At 48.7% G+C, this 15,185-nt stretch overlaps 1 protein-coding gene across 1 annotated transcript in view; it reads right to left on the bottom strand.

Annotated features, from left to right (window-relative positions):
* Positions 1–15,185, bottom strand: part of LOC142586849 (uncharacterized) — a 513,536-nt gene that overhangs the window by 30,612 nt on the left and 467,739 nt on the right. The window contains exon 5 of the mRNA XM_075697720.1: positions 12,024–12,164. Coding sequence (XP_075553835.1) covers positions 12,024–12,164 — 141 coding nt within the window. The remainder of the gene's footprint in view (positions 1–12,023; positions 12,165–15,185) is intronic.

The following is a 15,185-nucleotide window of genomic DNA, read 5'->3' as shown; positions in this document are numbered from 1 at the left end:
CCCTGTCGTCCTCCCTCGCGCTCGTCGTCTCACACCGGATTGTCCAGCTGTCGCCAAAAGGAAGTTTGAACACATGCCAGACCTTGGCTTCCTTCGCCCCTCCTCCAGTCCTTGGGCCTGGGCACTCCATATGGTGCCCAAGAAGACCGGTGACTGGCACCCCTGTGACGATTACCACGCTTTCAACAGGGCCACTGTCCCGGACCGGTACCCAATAGCTCACATTCCGGATTTTACGGCGGGACTGCACGGCTTCGACACTTTTAGGAAGGTCGACCAGGTGAAAGCCTTCCAGCACATTCCTGTAAAACTCCCACATATTCCGAAGACCGCCATAATAAAACCCATCAGCATGTTCGAATATCTGCGCGTGCCTTTCGGTCTTCGTAATACAGCCCAGACCTTTCAGCGTTTCGTTGACCAGGTATGATGTGACTTCACGTGCTCCTTTGCCTATTTTGACCACATCGTCGTCTACATCAGTGTTCTACACTGGTCTGCAGTGTTCGCAAGACTCAGCAAGTTTGGTCTTGTTGTTAATGGTCCGAAGAGCGAGGTGGGCGTTACGGAGTAGGATTTCCTCGGACATCGCATCAACGCACACGGCATTCGTCCACTCGCGACCTGCGTCACAGCCATCCGTAAATTTCCTCAGCCATACATCACCAAGGAACTTCGTGAATTTCCTGGCCTCAGCAATTTTTGCCACCGCTTCAATCCTCGCTGCCCCAATATATTGAAGCTTTTCCATGGCCTTCTCTCGGGCCTCAAGACACTGAATGCTCCCGTGGCCTTGAATGACGCTGCAGATCGCGCGTTTAGAGGCATCAAAGAGCCATATTCAGCGCATCGCTCCTACTCCTCCCCAAATGCGACACGCCAGAATCTGTCATGGTTCACGAATTAAACACCACTGTCGGCGCAGTCTTGCAGCAGTTCATTGCTGATGCTCGGCAGCCCGTCGCCTTTTTTTTTTAAAGAAGCTTGCATACCCTGAGCACTACTACCGCAGGTTCGGCCGAGAGCTGCTCGCCATCTATTTGGCTGTGAAGCACTGTTGACATTTTCTCGAAGGGCGCTCCTACCATGATTTTACCGACCACAAACAATTGACTTCCGTCCTAGCCTCCGGCAGCACCTCCAAGCGCCCAGCGACATCAGACAGCTCGCCTACATTTCTGAATACACGAGCGACATTCGTCGCGTCAGGGGAAAATCTAAAGCCGTTGCCGATGCGCTTTCTCGCGCCGCCATCCATCCAAGGGACCACGGCTGACCGGTCGTCCACTTCACGGCCATGGATACCGCCCAGATTATCGACGCCGATCTCCAGCTGCTTTGCCCGAGCGTTACCTCTCGGGTGTTTGAAGATGTCTTGCTTCCTCACTGCCACGTACCCCTCGTTGTGATACTTCGACCGGACAGCCTCGGCCTTAGGTACCTCGTCCATACCGTCGGGCTGTCTTTGATGCTTTCCATTTGGCTCATATTGCCATTCGACCCAACACAGCGACTCGTCACTTCTCGTTATGTGTGGCCCAGTATCGACGTAGACGTTCATCGCTGGTCATGCGCGTGCCTCAACTGCCAACAGTCTCAAGTGCCTTGCCACACTACGACTCCTCTTGGCACATTCCCGGCCCCCGACTCCCGCTTCAGCCATCTGCACATCGATGTTGTTAGCCCCCTTCCTCGTTGCGGGAACCATCGCTACCTGTTAACCTGCATTGACATGTTCACCACATGGCCTGCAGAGATGTACCCGTGGACATAACAGTGGAGTTGGTAGCTAGATCACTCATCACACCTGATTATCCCGCACGGTGTCCTTTCAAACATGAAAACTAACTGTGGTCGCCAAATCCACTCAACATTGTTTGCCAATCAATGGCGTTCACACGCTGTAGAGATCCATGACGTTACGGTAAGCTGGTATGGGAAGTTGACCATGGCAACACGACGCGTCATTCGTTTAATTGCCATAGGAATTATGCAGACCCTCTAGGCGCATTTAGTACGCCAGCGGCACTCCGTGTGTTGCTGTCGTTCTGCCCATCGACGCTGTATGCACGGTCCACACGCGGAGGCTTAGACGGCCTCCAGACCATGCGGAATGCGTTTTGCGGCAAACGGAAAACACGGAGAGGACGCACCGTCAACGCATCGCTAAATTGGCTGCAGTAGTGGAGCCAGTGCCTCATTCTGCCTTCCTTGACTGGAAAGAGCAGTGTGCGCACGCCTACTATAACATACTAACACACCATTACACACTATAACACATTTGAATATAGCACATCTAACCAAGATATGATTATGAGGTATGGGGGACTCCAGAATAATTTAGACCACCTGGGGTTCTTTAACGTGCACGCAGCACAGGGTAGACGGACATTTTTGCCTTTTGCCCCATCTTGTTGCGGCAGCCGCGGCCGGGATTCGACCCCGCGCCGAACGGCAAACCAACTACGCCACAACTTCGGTACACAGTAGAATCTCTGCTGAGCTGATATGTGTACGCACTTCCCTGAGCAGCACGGGCAGCATACGTCAAGCTTACGTTATCTAGTATTTCACTTGGCGCTGAATACCACGGACAGTTTCCCGTCAGTCTCAAGAGCGCACCATCGTGATGCGATGCCTGCAACGTCACTTCCAGCGCTCCGCCTCACTCTAGCACAGTCTGTTAGCTACCAGGGCTATGTTCCTTTTGTGAAGCAGCAGTTGCCTTGCGTGCTACGTCACCTAAACTTGACACGTTCGTGTATAATGCAAAGAGATAAAGTCAAGCCAAAAACCCTGTTATCACACTATCCATGCTTCGGCCGCCCCCCCCCCCCCCCGCTTTCGGGCGAAAGAACCGAATTTCCTGCGTTTTCTGTGGTTTTCCTTACCGCCTCCTATGGAGAAAGTGGCTGATTTGTTATCGTGGAGAAGGTTACGCGAAACTCATTTTTATTGTTATTCTTTATCTAAAGCAAGGCAGCAGTTGGCCTTCTGATATCAATTATCAGTGTAATATGGCACAAATGTCGCTATGTGAAAGCCAAACTTCTTTTCGCCTCTTCCCTCCACTTTTCGGGACATTGCGTGTTATACCGGGAGTTTCAGCGAACATTTTCAAAGTTTTTTAAGGGTTACCTGGGGCAGGAAGCACAATTCCAGTTCAGGAGCTGGCCTACTCACACCATTGAGACATTACTTGCACAAAAATTTAAATCCGTACTCGACATAAATAACGAAAAGTCTTCAATTAACTTTTGAACTAATTAGCATATGCTCCATATTGCAATATACAAATTCTAGCCATGGAGATGGCAAGGCGTTCCGCCTTGCCATCTCCATGGCTAGAATTTGTAAATCGGAACGGAATTTGTAAATACGTGGAACGGATTCTCAAGATTACTCCAGTTTGGAGATATTAATTTCACAACTTTGGGGAGAAATGCACTATAGTGCCAGTTACTCAACAATACGTCGCTTTATGCATTCAAGCTCAAAAGTAACTGGAACGCTATGTCATGAAGAACGCACAACCATGCACAAACGTTTCTGGGATGGCCCAGTAGCTCGATTTGTGTAGTTCACGCGCTAACGCAAGCTTCAATGTCAGTTCTACGAACCAAGCTGATAAGCTAATCTCGAAGAAGTTCTTTTATTTTGCTCATGTACAATCCTGTGCTCTGAGAACTACTTGAAAGATAATTCCCCGTAAATGTTGGCTGATTTGTTTGCGGGTTATATATTTTTTTGAAATGTTGATGCTAATAATCCGCTGTTATATTTAAAATACGAAATCGGGAAGAAGTCGAGAGTTTTATATACTGCCACGAAAACAACGGCGAAATCAGTAGTTCCGCTGTCTGACAGCCCCAAGTTCTGGATTTTCTGGTAAATTTTAATACGCTTAACAAAAGAAAATATCTCTGTTTGGACACAATCGTTTTGTTTCAAAGGCAAAGTCACCCCTATGGGCAAGTAATAGCAAATAGAGCTGCTCGCATATCATGTGAAGAACTCATCTCTACAAACCGTTGTTACCAGGCGTTATCACTACATCTAAAGGAAGCCATGATAACATAAAGCAACAACCAAAGACGGGTTTCGCGAATATTTCTTTTTTACTTTTCCTCCGCACTTATTAACAATAGTGTCGCGTAGTAGTGACGGTGAATAACATAGCTGTAAAAATGTTAATGACCAGACTGACTTTCTTCATTGGACAAGCTTGTGTCCACAAGAGCAAGTTACACTCGAAGCACAGCAATAGCGGAGTATACAGTCGGCGATCGTCGAATGCGGATCTGCGGGTCAAGCGTGTCGGCTGTTATACTTCAGTCATCGAAAGCTCCAGAGTGATCACGGGTGCCGGCGTGCCTTCCAGAACGTTCTACATCATTCGCCTCGCGCGATGGAATCAGATTACACAAGGCTCGGTGACAACACACAGCGGATAGAACCATCGATAACTCTCGAGAAACTTCCGAAACATGCAGGCGCGTCATGCGCTGTGCGGTAACATTTGTTAGGTGGTGAAACGTGGTCACACGATAAAGAAAAGCAAGTACACGTGTCAATACCGCCCTCTTAATAAGCATCGCCCCGACGCTACAAACATACGAGAGCGAAGCAGTAAAGGCCTCTAATAAACAAAGGTAACAAAACAATAACAAAAAATCAAAGTCCAAAGTAACATAGTCCACAAAAACATAGTCCCAAAGTGCGCTACCGCTGGTTGAACGTCTTAAGTAGCACAGAATCTACTATGCCAGGTCGTGAGCGATGCCACAATAATAGCGAAATGCCGTCTGGTACGACCGCATAGCCGACTGCGCCGATGGGGCGTATGTTCTTGTAGGGTTCGAAATAGCGGCGTAAATGCTTCTACCTAAGTCCTCTTCGGCGTATTCGTGTCCAAGCGCTAACAGGGTCACTGGGCTGGTATTCGACGTAGCGTTGTCGAAGATTGTAGTGCCGGCTTTCGGTCCTCTGCTGATGCTTGATCAGCAGGCGGGAGAGTTGTCCGGCGTAAACCAGCTTCAACAGCGTGATCTGTGTTGTTTATCGCACCGCCGTGTTGTAAGCGAAGATTGCGTACGACAGCACGGAATCCCAGGTCTTCTATTCGACATCGAAGTGCCTTGCTTGCATGTTGCTGAGGGTCTCATTCAGGCGCTGCCCAAGACCATTCGTCTGCGGGTGGTAGGCAGTTGTCCTCGTGTGGCTTGTCTGGCTGTAATGCAGAATGGCTTGGGAGAGCTTAGGTGTAAAGGCCGTCCGTCTGTCGGTGATGAGGAGTTCTGGGGTGCCATGTCACAGCAGGATGTTCTCGACGAAAAATTTCGCCACTTCGGCCGCGCTACCTTTCGGCTGAGCTTTCGTTTCAGCGAAGCAGGTGAGGTAGTCTGTGGCCACTACGAGCCACCTATTTCCGGTTGTTGACGTCGGAAAGGGCCCCAAGTCCACTCCGATCTGCTGAAATGGTCGGTAAGGAGGCTCGATCGCCTATAGTAATCCCGCTGGCCTTGTCGGTGGTGTCTCATGTCGCTGACAAGATCGGCATGTCTTGACGTAACGGGCGACGTCGGCGGTCAGGCGCGGCCAGTAACACTTTTCCTGTATCCTCGATAGCGTCCGGGAGAATCCTAAGTGCACAGCGGTCGGATCGTGATGTAAGGTGTGCAGTACTTCTGGACGCAGCACTCAAGGAACAACGAGAAGGTAGTTGGCGCGGATTGGTGAGTTCTTTACGAGTTGGTTGTTTTGAAGCGAGTGCGAAGACAAATCTCGCTGAAATGCCCTAAAGAGAAGATCGGTGTGCCCTTTCAAATACTAGACCAGGCTTTTAACTCCGGGTGTGGTCGTTGCGTATTATTCCAAGGAAGGTGTAGTAATCCTCGCCATCTTGCAGCGGCGTGTCATTGGGGATACGTGTTAAGCAATAGGAATCGGAGCGCTTTCGTCCAGACATGTAGGCTAAAGTGATGTAACATTTTTGCAGTCTGAGGCTCCACGGCGCCAGCCGTCCTAAAGGGTCAACTAAATGCTTTAGCCAACACAACGCGAGATGGTCGCTGATGACTTTGAATGGCCTGCCATATAGGTAATGTCGAAATATTGCTATAGCCTAAACAACGATGACGAGGCATTCCTTTTCGGTCGTAGAGTAATTGCCTACCGCTTTCGACAGCGACCGGCTCGCGTAAGCTTTCACTTGTTCAAGTTCGTCTTTCCTCTGAACTAGGACGCCACCGAGGCATGGGCTACTCGCCTCAGTGTGGATTTCTCTATCGGCGGCCTCGTCGTAGTGCGCAAGTAAAGGTGGCAACTTCATGCGTCGTTTGAGTTCTTGCAATGTGCCCGCCTGAGGTGCTTCCCTCTTGAACACAACATCCCATTTAGTTAGATGTGTCAGCTGCTTAGAGATACGTGGGACGTCTTTGACAAAGCGCCTAAAGTAGGTGCACATTCCACGGAATCTATGCGCTGCCTTCTTGTCGATGGGCTGCTGTAAATTTGCAATGGCAGCTGTTTTCAGTGGCTCGGGGCGGACCACAGATTTGCTTATGACGTGGCCCAGGAACAGAACATCATCGTAAGAGAAGTGGTGCTTTTCTGGCTTCAGAGTGAGCCATGATGACTTGATGGCCACTAGTACTGTCGCAAGCCGCCTAAGGTGATCGTCAAAATTTCAGGGGAAGACGACGATATCATCCAAGCCAGCTCTGCCACTTCAATCCTGAAAAAACCGTGTCCCTGACACGCTGGACCGTTGCAGGCCCCAGGAACAGTCCCAACGCCATAACCTTGAACTCGTAGAAACCGTCTGACATGATCAAGACGGCGTTGTTGCGATATGTCTATTCAAGTTCTGTTTACCAGTAGCCGGACTTGAGATCCATCGACGAGAAGTATTTGGCGTTGCAGAGCCGATCCCATGCGTCGCCTTTTCGCGGCAGAAGGTATACCTAATTAGTGATCTTGTTCAGTCGACGATAATCGGCGTAGAAACGTGAGGCTCGGTCCTTTTTCTTCGGCAAGACAACACGGGATGCCCACGGGCTTTTCGGTGGCTGGATGATGTCGTGCAGCATTTCGTCTTGTTGTCGTATAGCTTCACCTTCTCTCGTTTAAACTTGGTAAGAGCTGTGGCAGGGCGGTCGAGTGCACTCTTCGACTGCGATGCTTTGCGACTAGTGTTTGTCGAATCCTCAATGACGTCAGAAATTTGTGCCGTCGGAGCAGTCTTCTGAGTGGTTGCTGCTTAATCATCGGGAGAGTTGGATTTATGTAGAAATCTGGTTCAGGAACTATTGTCTTCGGGATAGATGCGGCAGAATCCAAGAGTACAAATGCATTGCTGGTTTCACAAATTTCCTCCATGTAAGCGATCGTCGTGCCCTTGTTGATGTGCTTAAACTCCTGGCTGATGCTTTTCGATATCAATTTCGCTTGCTGTCCGTGCAGTCTAGCCATCGCTCTTGGGAAGCAAATTTCACGGTCGAGCAGTAGAGGTTGGTCGCCCTCGATGGGACCTTCAAAGTCTGCGGGTCTTTCGGTTCCAACAGAAATAACAAGGCTGGAGCGAGGCGGGATGCTCACTTGATCGCCGAGTACACTCAAGGCGTTGTGAATACGACAGCACTCCGGCTGTATCACGTGATCTTCCGACAACGTTATCAACTTCCATTTCAGCTCAATGATTTCGCCGTGTTGCTTCAGGAAGTCCATGCCGAGAATGACGTATTGTGAACACTGTTGGAAGATAACGAATGTGGCAGGATAGGTTCGGTGATTAACTGTAATTCTGGCGATGCAGATTCCAGTCGGCGTTATTAGGTGTCATCCTGCGGTCCGAATTTGGGCCCCTTCCCACACAGTCTTTACTTTCTTCAACTTGGCGGCGAAGGGTCCACTCATGATGACGGAGTAGTTGTCTGCTATGTCTACTCATGTGGTTGACTGCGTGGCGGCCGAGCAACACATGTACGTCCGTGGTCCTTTGTCTTGTGTTGCAGCTAGGTGTTGGCGTCGAATCACGGCTTTATCGCTTTGACGTGTGGCTGGTGCATCCCGTCGTCAGGTCTTTGGTCAGTACTTTCTTTGCTTCCAAGCTTCGTGGCGATGGTGGCGTGTCGTTATGTCGCCGAGATAGTCTCTTCGGCGTGCTCGTCAGTGGCGGAGGACATTCGCCAGTTCGAGGAACAGCAATCTTACCTCCATCGGTTGCTGCTTTTACCTTTCCGGATATGAGCTGGCGGACCGACCCCGAGCTTGGCCAGTGTATGGACGGCGCTGCGGCGACAGGTAGCGGCCTAGTGGCGGCGAACGGGATGGTAACCTAGGGCTCCACTGAGTAGCGCCGAGGCAATCGGTGATATCAGGAAGGCGTTCACCTTCATGACGGCGCTGTGCGTTGACAGCGAACCCTTGCAGTCCCATCTCGCGGTAAGGACTTCGGCGGTAGATGTGGCCAGCTCCTCCGCAGTAATGGCAAAGAGGACGGTGGTCGGGGGCTCGCCAAACGTCAGTCTTTCTCGGAACGATGTGCGGGGAGACGGGTTACTAGGCTGGTGGCGGCGGCGAACGGCGCAACTGCGGCTTTACAGCGCCCTAGCGCTGGCGTGGAAGGGGTACAGGACGGCGGCTATGGTGGCGTACGTCATCGCTTCTGGGTGAAGCTGCGGCATTTGAAGTACTCCAAGTGATTGTCGGAGCTCCTCGCGTACGACGTCAGCAACCGAAGCCAGTTGATGCTGCGATGAAGGGAACAGCTTCTTGAGCTCCTCCCGCACGACCGCTCTGATAGTGTCGCACATGTGATCGGTGCCCAGTTATTGAACTCCCGCGTAGTTTGTTGAGTTCCTTCCGCGGTTGAATTGCCGGTTCCGTATTTCCAATGTCTTCTAGATGCTGGCTGCTTCTCGAAGGTCTTCTGTGAGCTTCGTATCATTCCGGCGAGAAATTGCTCTTTCATACTGTGCATGAGTAGGCAGACGTTCTTCTCCTGGGACATTTCCGAGTCGGCGTGGTGGAATACACCAGACATCTCTATGGAGATCGCCATGGCCTCATCGGGCAGCTGCGCTCTGGGTTCTAGTAGAGCTTGGGCTCGCTCTTTTCGCACGACGCTTGTAAATGTTTGCAGGAAGCCGTTTCGGAACAGGTCCCACGTCGTTAAGGTGGCTTATCGATTCTCGAACCACGTCCTGGCGGCGTATTCCAAGGTGATAAAGACATGACGTAGCTTGTCATCAATGTTCCAGCTATTAAGTGTAGCGACCTTCTCATACGTCTCCCGCCAGCTTTCCGTGTTCTCAAACGGTGAACTGCGCAACGTCGCTGGCCCTCTGGGCTGCTGCAGCACGGTTCGTGTTGGCGACACTGGGGCTGTCATTGCAGCTGTTGTTTTGGCCATGCACTTCCTGGTCTTCTCAGGCGAACGTCCGTGCTCCGGGCGTAGCCCTTGCAGCCTGCGGTTAGCTCGCTGGAAATTGGTGATGTTGGTCTTGCCTTCGTGGCTCAGGCTTCGCTCACGGCTTTGCGGGGGCGTTCGGAACATGAACGCACTAGCACGTCTACCAGATGTCACGTACTAGTGACGGTGAATAGTACAGCTGTAAAACTGAATGTCGACATTGACATTTGATTGGGCGACCTTATGCCCACGAAAGCAAGTTACACTCAATGCACAGCAATAACGGCGGACACGGTTGGCGATCTTCGAAATCTGATCTGCGGGATAAGCGCGCCGGCTTTTACAAATCAATCAACGAAGGTTCCAGAGTGACCACTGGGGCCAGCGTGTCTTACGCAAACTTCTAGAGCATTCGCCTCGCGCATAAATGCAATGTGATTACAGAAGGTTCGGTGACAACAGACGGCGGATAGAGCAATTGATAACTTTCGAGAAACATCTCATACATGCAGGCGTGTCCTGCGAGGTGCGATAACATTTGTTAGGTGGTGAAACGTGGTAACCCGATAAAGATAAACAAGTACACGCCAATAGAATGAAGTACAAGGAGCATAGTTGAAGAGATCCCTTCGCTGGATGTGTTATGTTTTTTCTTATCTCAGCGAAACTAGTTAAAGTAGATTATCATATGCATTGGGAACATTCCTGTGTCTATAGTAGACCTGTCTTGCCTTTGGTCCTTCCCTGCTATCGTTCTGCTTCATTGGTTCCCGACATAGGATTTTGCTACAAACTTATTGGAATACCAAATAGACGAACCAGCCATATTCTTTAAATGCAACGTACGGGTGCGTGAGCTATTTCAGGACAAATCTTTGATGCACCATAGACATTACCATGCTCGTTCTATCTGTCTAGGCGCTTAAGATAGCCCATACCAATCCCTCTGTTAGCTTTCTTGCACATTTATTCCGGGCTGTCCGCTTTCAGTCTGATACATGTGACGAAGAATACATTCTCATACTCGCCAAGCACAGCGACACTAGCGGCTTGGAGATATCCTCCTATCTGAATATCGCGGAAAAGTTTGTTTTTTCGGTGAGACAGGAGATGGTGGCCAATAATCGTCCGTAACAATCCCAATGAAGCACTGCAAGGAGTCAGATCTCATTAGGATGCTTGAAATTCTCCAGCACGTGCAGGTCATGATTAGTAAAGCCCTGAAAAGCCGATCATGGAGGATCAGCGTCAGGTGGCAGAACAAGAAATCACGCTTACTCTGCGTGACTTCCTTTTGCACCACTCCTAAGTTAGCTTTGCCTGAGTCCACATTGCTTGCGCGAGCCGAGAAAGCTTGGTTGTGAACTTTAGCGACCACGCACCCTCAAGATGGTGTCCTAGTTCCGAGCCCCTAAACATGTACGCCGCTATGTATGGCGGGCGTCGCTGAAAGAAAGCTGAACAAACAGCCACACAATGAGGAAACCTGCTTAAGCCTACTGCTGTCAAGCGCTGCCTAGCGCCAGCACAGACATTGATGACAGAAATACGAACAAACAGCCACAGAATGAGAAACTTACTGACACCTGCTAGTGTGAAGCACTGCCTAACATTGACACGCAGTATCTGATCCGAGTTTATAGACATTATCAAAGCTGAATGTGGTTAATATTTGGCGCTAAAGATGCTTTTATAACAGAAAACCAGTGAAAGAAATATTGAAAAATATTTGTTTCGAAGATACCGAATCTCGTCCAAAATAGCAATGCTATTTAGATGCTCTCTAAGTCATCATTTCATCCTCAAATAACTCGAGCGCCCAGTAGTTGGGCAAGCACCCTCTTAATTTCACGGCTACTATTCACAATGGATGCAGAGCAATGTAAGAGCGGCGTTAATTCACTTCCAAGCGCATTTACTGGGTTCAAAAGTAAGTGACCTCCAGAAAATGCAATCCAATGCACCATTGCCGTATTCTTGTAAGCGCGGCTACTAAAACGGAACAAGCTTTCGTTAGCTCAAGGCTGCCAGACGCTCTATATGCTACATTTCTATATAAACAAGTTTGCGCAGTTATCGCAAGCGGAAATGACGGGTGTACCATATCCGCGTATTAAAGATATTATGTATTGACCACTTTCTCACAACACTTGGGCAGCATTTTAAGCTCTGGAACACCTGCACTTATTAGTATCGTTTATGAAAGGACGCTTCGTGGAGAAGTTAGGTTTGACTATTTGAGTACATTTCCATCAAGTTGAAAAAATCAGGAGTTATTGGCTTTTACTAGAAAACAAAGCACTGCGCATGTATATCAGTGCCATATTATATGGAATGTTCGGTTCCGTGCCCATAGATTCGCCCGTCACAGATTAAAGAAAGCAAATTGTGTAACGTTCACAATCGGCCTGTAGCTCTCGACCGATGATCTTGAAAATGGCGGCAGCCCAGAGACACAACACAAATACAGTTGAGTCCATTTCTGTGTAGTTTTCTGAGCGCTGCTCGGCATTCGTTGGTGCTCAAAGACAGCTTGCCACATGCGCGTTTGCTCCCGCCTGAAATAAGTGCTGATGAAGCAGTTTTAATAAGGCGCATATGCACTCACCCCAACTTTTTTTTTGTACTTCAGCAGGCGGTGTAAATGACCAGATTTTGCCCGGGAGGAGACAAAGCATTTGAAAGTGTCCTTTTCAAATATTGAGGTTGACAAGCCCACCATGATGAGGTCTTCGTTCAGACTAAGCAACTGCATGGAGAAACAGACAAATTTGAGGGTCGCAACGCTGTGCTGATGATTAAATGAAGTTAACAGCAGCTAGCGTAGAATTGTGGTTCTTCATTGAGAGACTGTCAGTAAAAAGCTACAGAAATTCAGAGAATCGTCTGCTAATGCTTAAGTATTGCTTGGGTCGGCTGTGGCTTCCTTTTAGTTTAGTTTTGCGGACACGCTTTTCCTAATCCATCCGCGCCTATTTATGTTCTTTCCGTTGGCAAAAAATGCATAGGCCTTAGCAGAGAATTGCCAGATTTTCTCGCCCCGTCCGGCCCATTGAATGCAATCGTACCAAGTGAGCCGGAAGTCCGGGCACAAGCACGCTTCCACAGAGCGCAGAGATCTCATGGGAACACCAGCTGCTGCAATAGAGCGTGACGCGTTGCTTAAGGGCAGAGTGCATTGCGGTGGAGCCATGTCACCCTCGCTGTCGCTTACGACTTACAGTGGTGCTGCTGCTGCTTTCCAAGCTAATGGCTGTAACCACCGCCACAATCTCTATATCTTTCAATTGCCTGCTCTCACACACGTCGGAATAGTCGGTAACAAGAAGGAGCTCACCTCCATCCACATGGTCTAATTGTGGCTAATTGCAAGGCCCGCAATCCGCTTCCACAGGACGGCCTCTCCAGAGGAGACCGTCCCACGCTCCTGCGCCTGCAGACTGGCTATACCTGGAATTCGACCCGGCTGCACGCAATGCAATGTATGGAGGCATGAATGCTATGAGCATTGTCTTTAGGATGGGGCGGTGTGTTGCACCACTACGCTATTGCCCTTACTCGTATTTTACCTAATGTCCTACCTACTGTCGCATATCTGTACACGTGTACTTGTGTGATAGCGTTCCCCTTTGTGTGACGGGGCTCATATCGCGGTCACATCATCCTCGCCCACTATGTGTAAATATTCGCTGGCTGCAAAGCTGTGGTGTGCTTTTTGTCCTTATAGTCCTTGGCTGTCATTCTGCCACGTCAAGTTTCTTCGATGCACTAAAGCAGGTTTCAAGTTCAGTCTGCCTCTTCGTTCAAGGAAGCCATGGAACACGACACTACCTTAAAAAACGCAAAAAATTCCCATCACCATGAGGTCTAAACCCTTGTTGGAAAGGTTGCTTTTGTACGCCTCTGTTGTTTGCCCTCTTCCTACTTTTCTTCAACCAAACTTCCACTCGCCTCTCACTATTTTTTTATTGCGGACAACTTTAGCACTCCTCACGCTGAGCCCAAGGGTTCCAGGATTCCAGGGGAACCTAAATCGATCGCTGAGTAAGTATCTTTAGATTCTAATCAAGCATGCTTCATCGTTTCCTTGTTCTCGTTCTTGCTCCAAGTGAACTAGCGCAACCCACTCTACTGGATCGGCCATTAATTGGGCGATGAGAAAACTGCTTTACCACCGCAAGTACATGGTTCTTCTTCCTGTGTTGTACCTAGCTTTATAGGTGCACGTTTTACGGCATCCTAATCTTGCTTCGAAAATTATAGTTAAACTTTCAGTTATAGATTGTTTCTTTCCAGATTTCCTTTTTTTTTTGTCTTACTCATTGCAGGTTATTCATATAGCAGGTTTCTTTTTTATTGCCGCCACCGATGAAATAGTCTCAGCATGTCCAACTTTCCGCTTGAGGTTCTTTGTTGCCATATTACTTACTATCCCCTCCAGTCACAGTGTACAAATTTGTGTATGCGAGTTTTTTTCCTTTTCTCTGGAGTTGTGGGAAATAATGGAGGACTGACATTACGTTTAAAGTACATGGGGCCTTCTGTATGCCTAAATTACCTTAATTTTACTACTCAGTGGAACATCTTCCTTGAAATGACTGCTCTCGTGAAAACACTACCATGTTGGACGTGGCGTTTGACATGACGTAGAAGATTTTCGTAGCAATTTCGAAAAAACTTTTTCCTCTTTTTAGCGGTGTCTGCCAAGTAACATTTACAGCTAATTTCAGCGGGCGATTCAATTCTCTCTATCAAGAAACGTAGCATGATTAACAGTAAAACAATTAGATATTTAATGACATTGTGTAATTAACAATGACTAATGATAATAACAAGGAGTCATTCTAATCCAGAGTTCCTTTTTTTGGCTTACTCATATACTTGTAAGATAAGGAGATTGGATGGTTAGGTTGCTTTGGATGGTTAAAATTTGGATGAGGTGGTGTCACTGTGCATGGGTTAGATAGGAAGGTGTTTCCAGAAAATCACACGTATCACTATTCCGATAGATCGCCTGAGCCTCAATAGTCTCTCGCACATTTTTATCTGTGTGCTTCGCAAGAAGACAAAGATAAAGGCAAGAAGACCGACCCATACACCTGCGCACACCCGCATTCATGACAGTGAGGTGACACATGTCCGCATTGCTTATTTCTCACGTTTCGACTATGTTCTCGTAAGCGGTCATTATGACAACTTCCGGACAGTCCAATGTATTTTTCTCAAAGGACAGCGGAAGCTCATAAACAACTTCTACGCAATCCACTAGTGCTTTACAATGATTCGTAGAAGATCCGACAGCTGGCTTACGGTACGGGTCTCTTAACCGACATATTTTCGCAAGTTTTTCTGTCGCCGAAAATACCACTTTTGTGTACACGTGGTAGCCTTTTTCTTAAGACTATGTGCCGTTCTATGTAGATAGTGTACTACGGCTACCTTCCATGTGCGTTCCGTACGTTGATTTGCCGCGTCCCGGTTTGTGCTGTCTGTCCCCATCTTTTTAGCAGCCCCTCTACGACCGAACCTTCGCTGACCTTGGAAACCCTGCTGCTAATAACCTTCCCAACTTATCCATACGACTGGTATAGATCTTATGGCGGCAAAATTGTTTAATGCATTTCCAGAGCTAAGTTGCCAATACCGCTATTGACGAGCTTCGAGTGGGCGGACCGATACGGCAACAGGGTCTTATTAGCCCTAGGTTTATACTCCCAACACGAGTGCCGTTCCATGAACAGGAGCTGAATATGTAACAAACGCCGCACCT

The sequence above is a fragment of the Dermacentor variabilis genome, chromosome 7 (genome assembly GCF_050947875.1).
Source record: "Dermacentor variabilis isolate Ectoservices chromosome 7, ASM5094787v1, whole genome shotgun sequence".
Taxonomy (NCBI): Eukaryota; Metazoa; Arthropoda; class Arachnida; order Ixodida; family Ixodidae; genus Dermacentor; species Dermacentor variabilis.
This window is presented reverse-complemented; position numbering and strand designations above follow the sequence as displayed.